Source organism: Pteropus medius, unplaced genomic scaffold, assembly GCF_902729225.1.
Source record: "Pteropus medius unplaced genomic scaffold, Ma_sr-lr_union100, whole genome shotgun sequence".
In the NCBI taxonomy this organism is placed as follows: Eukaryota; Metazoa; Chordata; class Mammalia; order Chiroptera; family Pteropodidae; genus Pteropus; species Pteropus medius.
Genome location: NW_024346667.1, coordinates 3,857,690 through 3,875,429, shown reverse-complemented (window position 1 = coordinate 3,875,429; position 17,740 = coordinate 3,857,690). Strand labels below are relative to the sequence as shown.

At 34.3% G+C, this 17,740-nt stretch overlaps 1 protein-coding gene across 6 annotated transcripts in view; it reads right to left on the bottom strand.

The window, feature by feature from the left end:
* INTS9 (integrator complex subunit 9) overlaps positions 1 to 17,740 on the bottom strand; it is an 81,686-nt gene that overhangs the window by 62,422 nt on the left and 1,524 nt on the right. For 4 of the 6 annotated variants that reach the window (XR_005655634.1, XM_039875866.1, XM_039875865.1 and 1 more), the window contains one exon: positions 15,902 to 16,017. The exons of the other annotated variants lie outside the window; for them this stretch is intronic. Coding sequence is in view for 3 of the 4 variants with exons in the window: in XM_039875866.1 (XP_039731800.1) it covers positions 15,902 to 15,970 (69 nt within the window). In the remaining variant the exon portion in view is untranslated. Of the gene's footprint in view, positions 1 to 15,901; positions 16,018 to 17,740 lie in introns of those variants that run through there. 6 annotated transcript variants of the gene reach the window in all.

The following is a 17,740-nucleotide window of genomic DNA, read 5'->3' as shown; positions in this document are numbered from 1 at the left end:
TACTCTGAGGTAGTAATTATTTTCTCATCTTACAGATCGAGAAAATGAGGCACAGAAATTATGAAACTGCACATGATACCAAAGCTGTAAGGGAATGCCAGGATTTGAACCCAGGATAGTGAGATCCAGAGAGTGTACAATGAACCACACCAAATACTGCTACACAGGGAGAAAGAAACTGTCAGAGACCAAAAACACGCCTCCCCCATAAAAAACCCCCACAAACCTTACAGAGATGATGTGCTCTAAAAGGCCACTCGGAGTCGATAAAGAATGTAGACTGAATATATAGTCTAGTTGTGAACAATGAAAATTAGCTGGCTAATGTAAGGCAAAGGTCCCAAGCAGATTAAATTATTAAATTGGTCTGCAATCATAAGCAGTAATTTTCTTTTGTTGGGTTTTTCCTTCCACTCAAAAAAATAAAAAAAGTGATAGGATTGATTCTCTTACTGGAGTTTTATTGCTGAAACTGCCTTTAAATATCTATAATATAACCAATAACCCTGGGTTGAGTTAATGCCCAAAGCTCTTTAATCTTGTTTGGGAGAACTGCACGGCATCAAAAAGGAACTGGTTTTCATAGGCAATAGTATTAATAAGTTGTAAATGACTTCACCAGTTTTTTCCCTCTTTTTCCACTTTCTCTAATAAACCAACTCATATGCCACTGTGGAGATCTATGAACAGAGAAGAAGGTTTAGTTTGCTTTTCCCCCTGACAGTGGCATAAAGAAGTGACTTTGGTTGTTTCTGATTCAAATACAACATTAAAAAAATAAAATAAAAAACTTTTAGCAAACTGACTTGTGTAATGGTTTTGCTTCCTGGTATATTAGAAAATCTATTGGTATAATTCATACAGAAATGAATATAGGGGAAAATAAACTTCAATAGATTCAGAAAATGTGTTTGAAAACACTCAACACTGATCCAAGGCAAAAGAAAGGCATTTTCTTTAAGGGTTTCTAACCAAATCCTACATCACAGTTAATGATGAAGCATGAGAATTGGTTCAGCTAAGAACAAAACAAGGATACTCACTATGACTGCTTAAATTCAACACTGTACTGGAAATGCTATATAACGCAATAAGACAAGAAAAGTAAAAGATGAAATGATTAGAAAGAGATAAAACTGTCATTGTTCACAGCTGATATAATTAGAAGACATTCTAAAAACATGATACAATTAGAAGACATTCTAAAACTATTACAATTTTAATAAGAGTTCATCAGGGTGCTGGATACAAAAATCAATGTACTAAAATTAACTGAGTTCTTATATGCCAGCAATAAATTAGTAAAAGTAATAAGAATTAAAATACCATTTATATGGCAAAAATATATATATCATAGAATAAAAGTAAAAATGGAAATGGAAGTGTAAAATCTTTACCAAAAAATTATAAAACTCTACTTAAAGATAATGTTAACTGGACAGGAAAATAAACTGTTGCAAAAAAACCCAGTAGTTTTCACTAATCTACTTTTTTTTAGAACTTAATTGTACAGGGAAGTACAATTTGAGATCTTGCTCCCCAGCATATATCATCAGTTTGGGTCAAATAAATTCTAACAGTAGGATGTTACACTGGAATAGCTAATGGACTAATGAAATAGGAGTAAATAGTTCAGAAAAGAGGCACATACCTACCGAAGAGTCTGACATGTGATAAAAGTAGCATTACCAATACAAGGTGCTGGGAAAGTTTGCAACCCATTTGGAAAAAATTTCTTGAGGAATAGAAATGAGGACAAAATAGAGGTCAATAAATAAAGATATAAAAAGATGCTCAATATCTCTAGAATCAGAAATATGTAAAATAGGACAATAATGAGTAAATCTTAGATTGGCTAAAATTAAACAGAACAATGATACTAAATGTTGGAGAAAATGCAGTAAAAATGGAGTATAAACAGGTACAATCTCTGGAGAATAATTTGGTACTACCTAATAACGCTGACTGTATAGCAATCTTAACATATACTAAACTAATGAAAGCATACAGGGGTATGATATGCATCGACTTGAGGAAAGTAGTAACCCTTGGAAAGGGAGGAAAAGCAAAGGTTGTTGATTTTAGCTTTAGATATAACATGTCTCTAAAGAGAGGGAAGGGGATTTGACCTCTCCTCTCCCCCCAAAAAGGGTAAACCATTAACATCTAACGTTCATCATGAGTGCGAGAGTGTTTGTTCTATGTTGTTGCCAGACATCCCCGCAGACGCCAGAATTATGTAATACACCTTTCCTGCTACTGTGAAAATCTGTAGTGCTATTTTCCTTATGACAAAAGTCTCATGGTACAAAAATGAAATCTAAGAAATCATATTGAATAAATATTTTACTATTAGTATAGCATTTGTTAGTTATACTTGCTAGTTCTCAAAGAACTTGCTCAGTAGTGATAATGGCCCATAATTTTCATTTTGATATTACACTTGTCCCGATGCAAACTGAACAAGACTTAAAACTACTGACGTGGCAATGGGATAAAGTGAGAATGTTACCTCATGAGAAAGATGATCCAAAAAGATATGGGCTGGGGGCGAGGGAAAGAAACAAGGTAACTTCCAGATTTTTAAAATTATTGAGATTATGTTGATAACTTTAATGAACATCTTGATGTCTTCTAGTCTTATAAAGTATGGCGAAACACTTTTCTAACAAGATTTGGCAAGTCTTTATAATTTTATGATAAAATTTTCAAATGATATTGATAATTATCTAATTACCAGAAATGTCATATTAATACGATAGCTATACTTGTAAAATATACATATTCATAAAAATACACATCAATGCTAACACTTGAAAATGAATTCTAAAAATAAAAGTAGACCCTGGGTTACAGAGGAATAGGAATTGGAAATTTCATTGTATGAATTACCTTCACTATTAATAAGAATTACTGACAAATACTTTTTATCCAGTATTTAATTAGTTCCTTCCTAACAACTGAATATTATTAATACCGACTTGATTGTCAATGCCCAAGATCACATAGTTAATAATAGACTGAATTCGCACTCAAACCAGCACAAGTTCTAAATGCTTTCTCTTAAATCATTCCACTAATATATTAGGAATAAGAAAAACAATGAGAATGTATTATGCAAAGAGCAACAGACTTATTATGGATAAGATAGCTGGATGGAAAAAAAAATCTAAGAATCTTAGAAATAAAAGTAACTATAGTTTTTCTTATACATCTTTTCTAACTTCTCACTTAATGTTATTTCCCTATTATATCACTATGTAATCCCTGCTATGTTACTTCTAAGGCAGACAGCTTGGAATAGACCAATAAGGGAGAGTATTATATTAGTCAATTCAGACTACGGACACAGTCATTTTCATATCCCTGAGAAGTTGTATACTAGCAATAAAATCCACAAGCTTTCGTTTTTTTAATTTAGTTTTTTCCCCATAGTCTAGCTTATGCACATCCGATTCTTAGCTTACATAAAAATCATAAAATATTAGAGTTAAAGGGGCTTTGAACTCAAATGGATCATAAAACTAAAAATAAGAGCTAAAACAATAAAACTTCTAGAAAAGCACTGTCCAATAGAAATATAACATATGCTACACACATAATTTTACATTTTCTAGTAGCTAAGTTAAAAAAGTAAAAGGAACAGGTGAAATTAATTTTAGCAATATACTTCATTTAACCCAATATATCTAAATTATTATTTCAACACATAATCAATATAAAATATTAATATTTTATATCACTTTTTTGTACTAAATCTTCAAAATGATTGAACTTTACACTTACAGCATATTTTAATTCGGATACTAAATTTTCATCTGAAATATTTGATATGCATTTAGGCTTCATAAAATCTACGGTTGAAAAAGTAGATCCTTATACCCAAGTTCTTACGAATGTATTAAAAATTTTCAATAATTGAATCAAGTACCAGCTTTTTAAGTTAAATTAAAATGGAATGTAATTTAAAATTCAGTTTCTTGGCCACGCTGGTAACACTGTGAGTGTTAACAGCCACATGTAGCTGGTGGATACTGAATTGGACAGGGCAAACTGTAGAAAAATGGGAAAATCTGTGTGCCTTGGGTTAGGCAAAGATTTCTTAGATTAGACACAAAAAGCAAGAACCATAACTGGATATCAAAATTTAAACTTCTGTTCTTCAAAAGACACTGAAAATGAAACTAACCACAGCCTGGGAGAAACTATTTGCAAAAACATATTTGATAAAGAACTCAAATACAGAAAATAAAAATAATTTTTACAACTTGAGCACAAACGATGCCATAATAATGGGCAAAATATTTGAATACATACTGGAGAAGACATATAGATGGGAAGTGAAAAGATGCTAACTAAACATTAGTCCTTAGAAAAATACAAATTAAAACCACGATAAGTAACTACCACATTCTTACTAGAAGGATCAGAATTAAAGACTGACAAGTGCTGATAAGGATGCAGAGCAATTGGAAATCTGCTCACTATTAGCATAATGCTTTTAAGATCCACCCTTGTTGCTGCAGGTATCATTCATTTTTATTGCTAAGGAGTATTCCATTGTATAGATGGACCACAATTTACTTAGCCATTCACAAGTTGATGGGTATTTGGGTTGTTTCCAGTTTTTGATGATTATGAATAAAGCTGCTACAAACATTCACATACATTTATATCCCTTGGGCAAATATTTAAGAGTGGGACTACTAGGTTATATATATTTAAGTTTATAACAAACTATTAAACTATTTCCCAAAGTTGGCAATTACTTTTAGTAAATAAACTGGAGTCAGATTTTATTGTTGGGCAGTGCACCATGATGCCCAATATCTCATTTCACCTAGACAAAAAGCACTAGTTCTAATATTGCCTCTAAGTTGGTACTAGTCCAAATGAATGCCTAAATTCTTTGGGCCTCAAATTTCTTCATCTGACAAATGAGAAGACTTAACTAGATTATTTCTAAGCTCTCTTTTAACTCAAAAATGTTGTTTCTCATCATTCTATTATTTTATTGGGTCAACCAGAACTCCTTGGTCTTTTATATAACCTGTCATCAAGATGTGTCTGTGCTACAGTGTTCTTTTTCAGCTGACTTTCTGAAAGTATGAGAAATTACACGATTTATAAGCTGCAGGGAATTCTAAGGTCATCTAGCCAAAATACCTTTTAAAAATGAGAAACGTAGCTTTTCCAGGGCTTGTGCACTTTTCTCTGCACCAATGCACCCGAGCATACACATTCACCATCAACAAGTGCAGCTCATTAGGGGAGGAGACACTCCCTGCCCTAAAAGGGTGTATAAGATTTAGTGAGCAAGGCAAAGGGGGGAGCACATTCTTTTAAGACTCCCTGCCTCCTACCACACCATTCTAAGTTAAAGCCCTTCCACTGAGCCAAATCTGCCTAATTAGCAGGGAACTATTACCCCTGTTAAGAATTTTGTGCCAAGCCTTCCCACACGCAGAGACTTCTATAAATACATTTGAATTTTACTTGGTAGTCTTTCACTTTCTTCCACTTTGTACCTTGATTCTATCTTTCAGGAGAGCTGTTAAAAGTGCCAATCACACTCACTGTCAAACTGACTACACAGCTGGATAAAATAGAGGGATAATTTTCCACTCGAGCATAAAATCTGTAGCACGCATGGTGAACACAGAGACTCACCTCTGGTTGGAGAGTAGCTAGCTATCATGCACAGTTAGGTAACTGACACTTAATGGTTGCTTCCTCTTGCTTAAACTGTCCTCTGACTTGGCTTTCCATGAAAATGAATAAAGAAGCAGAAAGTGGTCATAAAGAGCACCCCCACAGCCCCTCGCAACAGAAGCTTAGAAAGGGTGGGAATGTTGACAGAAAGGGTGGGAATGTTGATGGTAAGAGTGAGGGAGGGAAAACAGGTAGGGGCTGGTTTGGGAATAGACACTGTTGGCTGCCTGACACCAGAACTTTAAAAATGGTTAAAAAAAAAGTTAACAGAGCTATGTATATGACATAAATATATTTTAAAATTAAATTCATTGAGGTGACATTGGTTAATAAAATTATATAGTTTTTAAGTGTACAATTCAATAATACATCATCTGTTCTCTTTTTCCTATCTGGTCGCTCTTCTGATATGGTGCCCATCAGCTGGTCCCATTGACTCTCTGGATCCCTTTCACTTCTGATGTGTTTATGAATTCTGTTACTGCTTATGAGGTTCTCATAAAATGCTTAGAAAAATCTTGTCCTAAATTAGTAGTTCTGACTTTGCATTTGTTTGCTGCATTTGCTAAACTCACTGATGCTTCTTTTGATTATATTTCACTTTTCAGAAATATTTTCTGTAACTGCAATGAATCAAACTTTTCTATTTCACATTCTGAAATTCTTCTTAAGTGTGGAGAATATAGTTCTCCTAACTCTTTTGTCCTAGATTTCCAAAAGGATGAATTTAAAGGTTCTAGGGGTTTTAAAATTCTTAAACTCCTAAACTTGCTGTTACTGTCCAAATCAGTAAGTCCACCACTGTGGCTTCAATCTACCTTTCTAACTTCCATTCCTATTGCAATTAGCAAGTCCGTCCCTGGTCCCAACTGCGGTGATCTAGTGCTCCAATCACACATACAAATCTTTCATATGTTAATTGTACATATTCAATGAAAATGTTGATAATCTGAAGTAATAAATTAGAAGGATGTGAGAGGACAGAAATGTGCCTGTTTCTCTGCACACTGCTACAGAGAACTATAAAGCAAAAATAAAGTGTATATATGCATATTATTGGGGGAAACTGAACATCACATTCCAAATCTTTTTTTAAACCACTTTTTTGAGGTATGATTGACACGTAAAAATGTATTGGTATGTATTTAATGTACATAACAAACTCAATGAGTTTGGGAATAAGTTTACACCCATGAAACCATCACCACCATCAAGGCCATAAACATATCCATCACCTCTGTAAGTTTCCTCTCCCTTTATTATTATTGTTTGTTGGTTTGTGTGTGTGTCTGTTAAGAACATTCAACATAATCCAAATCTTTTTGAACTTTTCTTTCTTCCTGCAATTATACAATGCTCCTCCTCTGACATATTTGTCAGTCAAGGTACTTTTCAAGGCCAGATCAAATTTTACTTCTCTAGGAAATTTTGAGTCTCTGGTTGGAATTCATCTTTCATAATCCTGATCTTACATATCCCACTATTACCTTTATCACGGTCTATCACTAAAACTACACACACTCAGTCTCATACATAAATAGTACACAGAGTACACTGTGTCCATGGCTTGTAAAATAGTGAGTTACTGATAGGTAGGATCTATGTTATTTATCTTTTATACGTCCCACAGCACTGAAGAGGTTTGGTACAAAATAGGCATTTAATAACATTTGTTAGATGGAATAGCCAAACGATGGATTTTTGTTATTCTTTCTCCTGTTAGTTTTAACTATCACACAGTCAGTTCATCAACAGTTTCTTCCTATTGGATCTACATAGCTTGAATCAAATATAGCTTAAAATAAATAAGCTACTGCCTAGGGTTCTGAACTCCTTTTTGTTTCTATAGAGATTTTTTTGGTGTGGTAATTATGTTTATTTTAACAGACTGATTTGTTTACATTTCTCGCCTTTATCCGGCCCCTCTCCTAAGTACAGAGAGGGAAACTATTTCTGGCTGTTCTGTTTTCCAAGGAAGCCTTGCAATTTTCTTTTAAGGTCATAGAAGTCTTTTACTTCTATGAGTCTTTTGCTCACCACCTAAGACTTTAAGTTATAAAAACCATTGTTTTCTCAAAAGTCTGGAAGAAGTTTGCAAGATATAATTAACTGCCTAGAATAAACAATACAACAGAAATAGATCTTCCCTTTAGAAAATAACTGTTGGCCTATGTGAAAGAATCTCACTTATTAGTGACTAGAAAATTCTGTACCAAGAAAGCAGCTACAGTATGTAAATTAAAATATAAAAATATTTCAAACCAAAAGTCAGTATAACAGTGACATGCTGAGTTCAAGCAGCATGTCTACTCATGTCAAAGATAGAACAGAGATGCCTACCACCACTACTCCTATTCCAAACTATTCTGAAAACATAAGCCAATGTAATCACGTTTCGGGGGGCGGGGCAGGGAGACAAAACCATGTTTAAAATCATTATCTGCAAAGTCATATACCTGAAAATCCAAGAGAATTAACTGGAAAACTAGTAAAAATTAAAATAAGAAAACTCAACAAGGTGCTGCAAAAAGAATTTAAAAAGAAACTCTTCTTATATGTAATCTATGTAGGAAAAGATTCCAATTACAGTACCAACCAAAAAGATAAAGATAGGTTTATTAAAAGTTTAAAGGAAGACATTTCTTGTGCTCAGATAGACACAATGATATGTTGAAATAAGTCAATTTTCTCCTTACATTTTGTAAATTTAACTTGATTCCAATAAAAACTTGAAAAGGACTTTACTGAGAACTAAAAATTCTAAATTTTATATGAAAAATAAATGAGAGCAGTCTGGAAAATTCTGAAGTGAAGAGCAATAAATGGGAACAAGTACTATGAGAAACTAAAATATACTCTAAAGCTACCTAAGGTAAAATAGTTTACTACTGTAATATTAACAGATCAAGTAGGATAGAAGAGAGTTGAGATATAGAAATAGATGCATTTATAAACATATGAAAACATGTCCCACATCTGATACATGAGAGAAAAATAAAAAGTATAATGACACCTTTTTCTTTACTTTTCAGTGAGTAGTTATTGATATGAATACTGATATGAAATAGTTTATAAGATGCACTTCTAAATTAAAAAAAGGAACATGCAAAACCATGTGGGTAATATCTCACCACTTATACAAAACATAAAAAAAGAAATGAAAATTACACAAATGTGTAAAAGTCCACAGAATATCTCTGAAGGACACATAAGAAACTGATAACCGAGATTTCTCTAAGGAGGAAGGCAAAGGTAGGGAAGGATCTTTTCATTTTTTTTAAAAACCTGTTGTACAGTTTGCTTTTTTAAAATTAAACAATGTACATGTATTAACTATCTAAAAAAATACCAAAAGAAGCTCAATATCACTAATCATTAGGGAAATGTAAGTCAAAACCACAGTGAGATACTGCTTTTTATTAGAATGGTTATTATGAAAACAAACAGAAAATGACAAGTCTGACGAGAGGAAATGTGGAGAAACCAAAACCCTTGTGCATGACTGGTGGGAATATAAAATGGTGCAGGTGCAGATGCTGTGGAAAACAGTATGTTCATTCTCTGAAAAATTAAACTGAGAATTACTATGTGATCTAGCAATTCATTTCTGGGTATACAATAGTCTCGTTATCTGGGGGAGGGGGAGTGGATACATTCCAAGCCCCCAATCCTGTGGATATCTGAACTATAAATACTACGTTTTTTCCTATACATACATACCTATGACAAAGTTTAATTTATAAATTAAGCACAGTAAGAGATTAACGACAATAACTAATGAACTAGAACAATTATAACAATATATGGTAATGAAAATTACATGAATGTGGTATTATTAAGTAAAATAAGGGTTACTTGAACACAAGCACTGCAATACCTTGATAGTTCATCTGATAACCAAGATGGCTACTAAGTGACTATCGGGAGGGAAGTGCATATAGCATATAGCTGTCCAGTGGAGACACTGGACAAAAGAATGATTCATGTCCTGGGTGGGATGGAGCAGCACAGTGCAAGATTTCATTCCTCTACTCAGAATAGTACGCAATTTTTTATTTCTGGAATTTTACATTTAATATTTTCGGACCATGGCTGGCTATAGGTACTGAAACCACAGAAAGCAAAACCATGGACATGGGGGGATGACTGTATAGCTAAAAAAATTGAAGGCAGAGATGTCGATATTTGTACGCCCATGTTCACAACAGCTTTATTCACAATAGCCAAAAGGTAGAAACAACCCAAGTGTCCATCAACAGATGAAAGAGTAAATAAAATGTCTTACATACAACAGAATAATATTCAGCCTTAAAAAGAAATTCTGAGATGTGCTACAACACGGATGAACCTTGAAAGTATTATGCAAAGTGATGTCTGGAGATGAATGGTGGTGACAGCTGCACAACGTGAATGTACTTAATGCCATTGAACTGTACATTTAAAAATGGTTAAAATAGTTGTCCTGTTGATGACAGCCATTCTAACAGGTGTGAGGTGGGATCTCATTGTGGTTTTGATTTGTACTTCTCTAATAGCTAGTGAAGTTGAGCACCTTTTCACATGTCTGTTGGCCATTTGTATGTCTTCTCAGAAGTGCCTGTTCAGGTCCTTTGCTCATTTTTTAATTGAATTTTTTATTGTTGAGTCGTATGCATTCTTAATGTTTTGGATATTAGGCCCTTATCAGAAATGCTGTTTGCAAACATATTCTCCCATTTGGATGGTTGCTTCTTTGCCTTGTTGATGGTTTCTTTTGCTGTGCAGAAGCTTTTTAGTTTGATATAGTCCTATTCATTTATTTTTGCTTTTACTTCCCTTACCTTTGAGGTCAAATTCATAATATCCCCTCTAAATCCAAGGTCCCTGAGTTTAACATGGAAGCAACCAAAGTATCCTATGATAGATGATTGGACAAAGAAGATGTAGTACATATACAGTGGATTATTACTCAGCCATAAGAAAAGATGAAATACTGCCATTTGCAACATGGATGGATATTGAGATTATTATGCTATGTGAAATAAGTCAGACAGAAAAGGTTGAGAACTATATGATTTCACTCACATGTGGGATATAAAAAGGAAAGCAACAAACATGACAGAGACTCAAGGACACCGACAGTGGATTAGTAGTTACCAGAGGGAAGGGAGGAGGCGGGAGGTAGATAGGAGTAAAGGGGGTCAAATATTTGTTGACGGAAGGAAATTTAACTTTGGGTGACAAACACACAAAGCAATATATACTTAACGTATTGTTGAATTGTACACCTGAAATTTATTTGATTTTATTAACCAATGTCACTTCAATATTTTAATAAAAAATAAAATGGTATAAGGTTTTTTTAATAAAAATAAAAATGGTTAAAATAGTACATTTTATGTTTTGTATATTTTACTGCAATTTTTAAAAAATGTAATCCACAAATAGAAAATCTGAAGAGACCTATAGCAATTAAAGAAATTGAATAAGTCAATTAAAAATCTTCCCTTAAAGAAAAGCTAAGGCTCAGATGGCTTCGTTGATGAATTCTACCAAAGATTTAAAGAAGAAATAATAACAATTCTTCACACACTCTTCCAGAATATAGAGGAGGAGGGAACATTTCCCAACTCATTCTGTGAGAACAATATTACTGATACCAAAGCCAGACAAAGATATCACGAGAAAACTACAGACCAGTATCTCTCATGAATATATATGCAAAAATCCTCAACAAAATATTAGCAGACCAAATCCAGCAAAATATATTAAGGATTAAACATCATGACCAAGTGGGAATTGCCCTTAGAATGAAAGATTGACTTAACATTCAAAATTCAATTAAGGTAATACACCATATTAACATAAAGGACAATAACCACATGATCATCTTGATATCCAAAGGAAAAACATTTGATAAAATCCAAGATTCATTCATGATAAAAATGCTCAACAAACTAAGGACAGAAGGGAACATTCTTAACTTGATAAAGGGCATCTATAAAAAAACCTACAGTTCACATCACCATCAATAGTGGAAAAATGAATGTTTCTGCCCTAAGATTGGGAAAGGGGAAAAGATGAACAAGGATATTTGCTTGCTCCACTTCATTCAATATTGTACTGGAGGGTCTGGCCAGTGCAATCATGTAAGAAAAAGAAACAAAAACATGGAAGTATTAGAAATAAAAACTTATGTACACACAATGATAGCCCGAAAGTTCAAACAATCCAAATGTCTATCAACTGGTACGTGGATAAACAAAATGTGGCATATTTATATTGTGGAATATTATTGAGCAGCACATGCTACAACATGGATGGACCTCAAAACATTATGCTAAGTGAAAGAAGTCAGACACCAAAGACCACATAGTGCATGAGTCAATTTATGTGAAATGACCAGAAAAGGCAAATCTACAAGACAGAAAGTAGATTAGTGGTTGCCTATGCCTGGAGGTAATAGTGAGGATTGACTGCTAATGGGCACAAGGGATCTTTTTGGAGGGATGGAAATATTCTAAAACTGGATTGTGGTAATTGTTGCACAACTCTGTAAATTTACTAAAAATTATTGCATTGTACCCTTTAAATGCATGAATTTTTGATATGTAAATTATAGCTCAATAAAGTTGTTTAAAATGTAAAAAATAGATGATTATAATATCCTTTACATTAACACTACTGCTTGTTTACCCATATTTCCACATGCTAAAAAATGGGAAGAGTTATTAAATTAGAACATCCAATTACATCTTCCTCTAGTTTGAAGAAAAATGGAATAGAAAAATGTAGAAAGTATTGTATTTAGGAAAAAAGAACTGCTTAGGCCATAAATCTGAGGAACGGATTATTTACTAATGCAAGATATTTTATAGTCACCTCCCTCCATCCCCTCATAAACATGAGTGATCGAAAATAAACTGTACTTTAAGGGTAGAAATGGTGTTAGTTTTACATTTCCTAAAAAGAATTGCTTTCTTGGATATCATCTGATTATCCTTGAGAAAGCTTATGTTCATTTGTTCAATTGTGCTTTTAATAAATTTAAATGTTTTAGACCTTTAAGGCACTTCGTTCAGACACATGGTCAATAAGGGACAGTTTAAATTTCCTGTTTTTCTCACAGTAAGGTTCCCACCACACAGTTCTTAGTCTTGATCACTAAGCACCTTGGGGGTTTTCAAGCTGATTCTTTTCTCCTACAATCTTTCCTATTCCGATTCTGTTTATATTTTACCTTTTCCTCACAGTCTCTACAAATTCTGGCATCTACCTCTTCCTTAGCCTTCCTGATAAGTCAATTCTTAGCTTCATCTTACTGGTTGTCCCTTTTCTAGGGGGTATAAGAGACCTCCTCTGCTATTTTACACACTTGGCCCAACTGCCTCTCTAATTTGCTTGATCCTATGATACCGTCATCTTTAATTACTACACTCATGCACCAGCATTTTCAAAGCAACACCACAGATTCTTTTTAAAGTCCTTTTAAAGATTCTTATGACACCACTTTTTTATCTGAAGAAATATGTTCCCCTTTTTGGTACATTTCCCCACATTCACGTATCACCACAAGGGCGTTCCACTAAATATGGCTGAAGTCTAAGAGACAAGTGGGTGTGATGACTTATGAAAGAAGAAAGTTACATTTCTAAGACACATACTAAGAGTAAAGAAACATGGCATTGTTGGCAAGGTGGGGAAATGGGTTCTCAGACATAATCGGAACGATGGTAAACTAGCGGTCTAGTTTGTCCTGTTAAAATTTTAAGAAGATGTATTCTTGGATATAATTACATTTTTTTACAGATGCATTAAAAAACACTTGAGCCAGTGCCCAACAATAACCCTACATTAGGAAGTTCACTGTAATAATGTTTGAATTGCATTGTAAGACCACCAGACTTTACATTCCATAAAGGCAGAGAGTAAATGTATTTTGTTCACTGTAATATATCAAGTACCTTGAGCAATGCCTAGCACAGAGGAGGCCTGTGTTCAGGAAGACTTGTTGACTGAATAAATGGATGACAGAGACCTTACGGGCAGTTTATGCCTGGACCTCTGTTGGTATCCAGCAAGCCAAGAATGCTGGGCTTTATCATGGCCATGCTGCATGCAATCTTAGCTCTTGTCTGTCAAATATTCTTTGCTGATTATCAGAGCAAGTGGCAGAGGGATTTGAATACTCAGGGCAAACCAGTCATAAATGTACTTCTGTAGTCTTCAGTGATGCTGTCATGCTTGTATCGTAAGTCAGATACATACATACACACTTTTTTTCTTTAACAACCATTATCAAAAGAATCTATCATCGGTATATGTATATATTTGCCTTGATAAATATAAAAGATGTAATCTTCAGAGCAACAATTAGGGCTTTGAAATGCCCAAGAGTAAATTACCCATTTTTATGTCAGAACACTACTGAACAAGGTATATGACTTGGCCTATGTCACACATAGCTTTTCAGAATTTAAGGAAATCATTTGAAAGGGGGAAAAAACACCTGTCATACTGAGGTGGAGATAAAACATGACCTTTCCGAAAGCTTGACATGATATTACATCATAAAGACACACGAGGGCACTCTAATCAACCAGCAAAATGAAACAGAAAAGATAGTGAAATCAGGTTGACATTTTAACAACTGTACTGCAATAAGTGAATTAAGCACCCATAAAATTGTTAGTGTGTAATTTATAGCAAGAGATTTTTCTGTTCTTGATCCAAATTCTAAGAAGCCAAAAGGATTCTGCAATTCCGTAAATTGGAGAAAGAACCCATCACTTTCAGATCCAAGGTGAGTATTAACCACACCCCTTTCCAATGATTTGTTAAATTGACCTTGGGGATTTGACCTGTTCAAGCAAAGATCTTCACGATCTACAATTACAGTTGGTGTTTTACTTGTCTTCTACTAGGAATAGGTCATTAATCCATTTCTTTCTTCCATGTGTTTTCATAGGAGAAATAGTGAGTTAAAAGTTTGAGCCTTCCCCTCAGAGCCAGTAGTAATGAGACAGCATATTGTACAAAGTAGAATAGACCACTGAAAAATACACATCTCATAGCCTTCTTGAGTTTTTAAATTTGTAAAAACAATTACAGCATATAATTTCCTCCATCAAATTCAAAAAGTATGGCATAACAAGCATTTAATGACCTTTCTTTCAGACTTTTAACAAGAGGGCAACAGTAACTGCAGCAAGCCATGGATTCCGAGGCAATTGGGTTCATTCACTAAGGGTTATCATTAATCTTAAAGTCACATTCAAATTTATGCCTCAGCAAAATTACAAATAATTCCCTGTCTTCGATCTTTGGGGTCAAATATAATAGATAAAATAGAAAGTATTAAAAGTTTAAATGCCAAGGGTATACTGTGGCTGCATCTTTGTGGAACGAATAATCCAGAAGATTCTCTCCATCTTTGGAACTATCTATAGCAAGTACGACATGCTACATTCTTGAACTGCTTACTATTTTATTCACTTTGATCTTCATCTATTTGAATGACTAAATTCCTGGCCATGATGTTTCAAACCCAATTTCTGTCAATGTATTCAGTATTTTTGTGTTACACGGTCTTTTGTTAAGGACCTCTGTGAATTCTAGTTCCCATCCTTAGCTGAATTGGCCATCAGGGTGTATCCAATTAGGCTCAAACTATACTAAAACAGAACATGCTCTAAAACATGCTAATTTAGAGGCTACATTTCTAATTTTCATGTTCTTTTGAAAATGATTCTGCTTCATTGAAGGTACCAATGAATTTTCTTTAGTTAAATAAAGCTGCCTGAATATTGCATAATAGACGGTCATTAAAATCTTTTCAGTTGCTATCTCTCTAGGAAGGAGATATCTAAAGATTATATTATAATGATACCCACTGTCTTCCCTTGGGTGTGTAAAAATCTACCAAGAGAATGATGTGTAGTTAGAGAATCATAAATGGTATCATATTACCATTTATAAATTGTGTAGTATAAAAACTTGAGCCCTCAAATGGTATGATCCAATAGGGAGCCCTTTATATTATCAAGAAAGTTTCCAAACCTTTTTTTTTTTTTATCACTAATCTTTTTTAAGATCTAAATTTAACCAAACTTTCATTTAAAGCTAATTTAAAAAATAGCCTTGAATAAACTTTTTCTCTGTATGCACTCTGGCAAGTGCCAGGAACTGCACAAGGTACTGGAGACCTTACCCTCATTAAGCAATAGGCTCTTGAGGAAAGAAGCTTGGGTTCAGATCTTGGCTCTCCCACTGTTTTCATTTGCGTAACTTTGAGCCACTTCGCCTTCCTGAGGCTCAGATTCTTATCTGTAAAATGAGAATACTATCACCTAGATCAAAGGATTAAACAGAATACTAACAAGCAAGTAACTGGCACAGTGCCTGGCACACAGTAATTGCTCCATAAAGGGTAGCAATTATTCTTTTTTATTCCAATGATTATGGCTACTGTAATGTTATAACTTTACTCCTTAATCTTTTCTCAATGATATTCACCGACCTTGATAATCCTTCAGAGATTATTTATTCAACTATTTAGCAGCGTCGCCCTATCTGGCCCTGGGAACACAGAGTCTACAAGAGGGAAGACAAAAATAAATCCAATAATTATAAATGTTGCAAAAGGAAATGTGCTGTGGAAGCACACAGGTACCTAATTCAAGGAAACCTTGAAGAAGTGCTATTTAAACAGAGAACAGAAATATATAAATTTAGGCAGGTAGAAAAGTGTTGTAGGCGATGGAACATATTTAAAGTCCCAGAGTCAAAAGAGAACAGGGAGAGTTCAAGGAACTGGAAGATGTGCAGTAAAACTGGAACAAGGACAGCAAGGGAGATGATGGCTAAACATGAGCCTGGAGAGGTAGGCGGGGCCATATTCTGCAGGATCAAGTAAATCAAGTGAAGAATTATAAGACTTTATGCAAAGGAAGCTATAGAGGGATTTATGGAACTCTGCAATTTAAAACAACTTCTGGGATGCAAAGCAGAGACTGAATTGGAGAGGGTTAAGATGGAATGCAGGGAGACCAGGTAGAAGGTCTTACTGAATTCCAAGTGTCAAGTGAAAAGAGCACGAAGGCAGTGTTAGTGGAACTGGAAACAGACCCGTTGAAGAACAGAAGCAGAATCAACAAGATGCACTCAGACTATGTAGGAAGGGTATACTGGCAAGTCATAATCTCAAAAACAAAAATGTGCTCAATAAAATGTATTTCTGTGTTTTATGAGATAAATGTAAACATAGCTTGCTATGTATTCTTGAAGCAGTTCACATAGTTAAAAATTTTACGCCATGGGAGGATTTATTCCAACTCTATGAGAGGCATGTCATACAAAAAAAGTCATTTTCTGAGCATCAATGATTTTGAAACTACTTTGCTGTAATTCTGCTTTATAGATCATTTATTATCAAATGAGTTTAAACACGTAATACATGGATTGAAATGAGAGGGAGGGACTACAGATGGGACACTTTCTCTTACCTCTGAGGCATCTTTTGGTTAAAGGGAAAAAAATAAGTTTCTACTTTTTTCCATGTTTCCACATCTCTAAATAAATTAAGCAAAAGGATATTATGAGCAGCCCAAAGTAAATGTAAACCATGGCTCTCTGACAACCTCAGCAAATGAGTTTTATGGGAAAACTGTTTCATATTTGCATGCCTTCTCATTAAACACACCAAATGTGATTTATCCTTTATTGAAGACATATGGTCTATGCGTCTACCATTTAGGCACAAGCTCTTTTGCTCCTCAGCTGAATTCTATTCATGGAAGGCCCTAGTCTACTCATCTTCGTCAGTTCAAGAGTCATCTTTCCAGGAAGCTGTCTGAGTGCCCCCTCCCCAATCATCCTCTCAATTCCCCAAACACTGAACATGACTGTTTCACCATGAATGCAATGAATTATATCTTTGGCTTACTATTCTATCTTCATTAGATCACATGCTTCTTTAGGGCCATGCTTCTAATTCTGCATTCTTAAGTGTTTAGCACACTGACTCAGAAGCAAATTGATATTCTCAAGG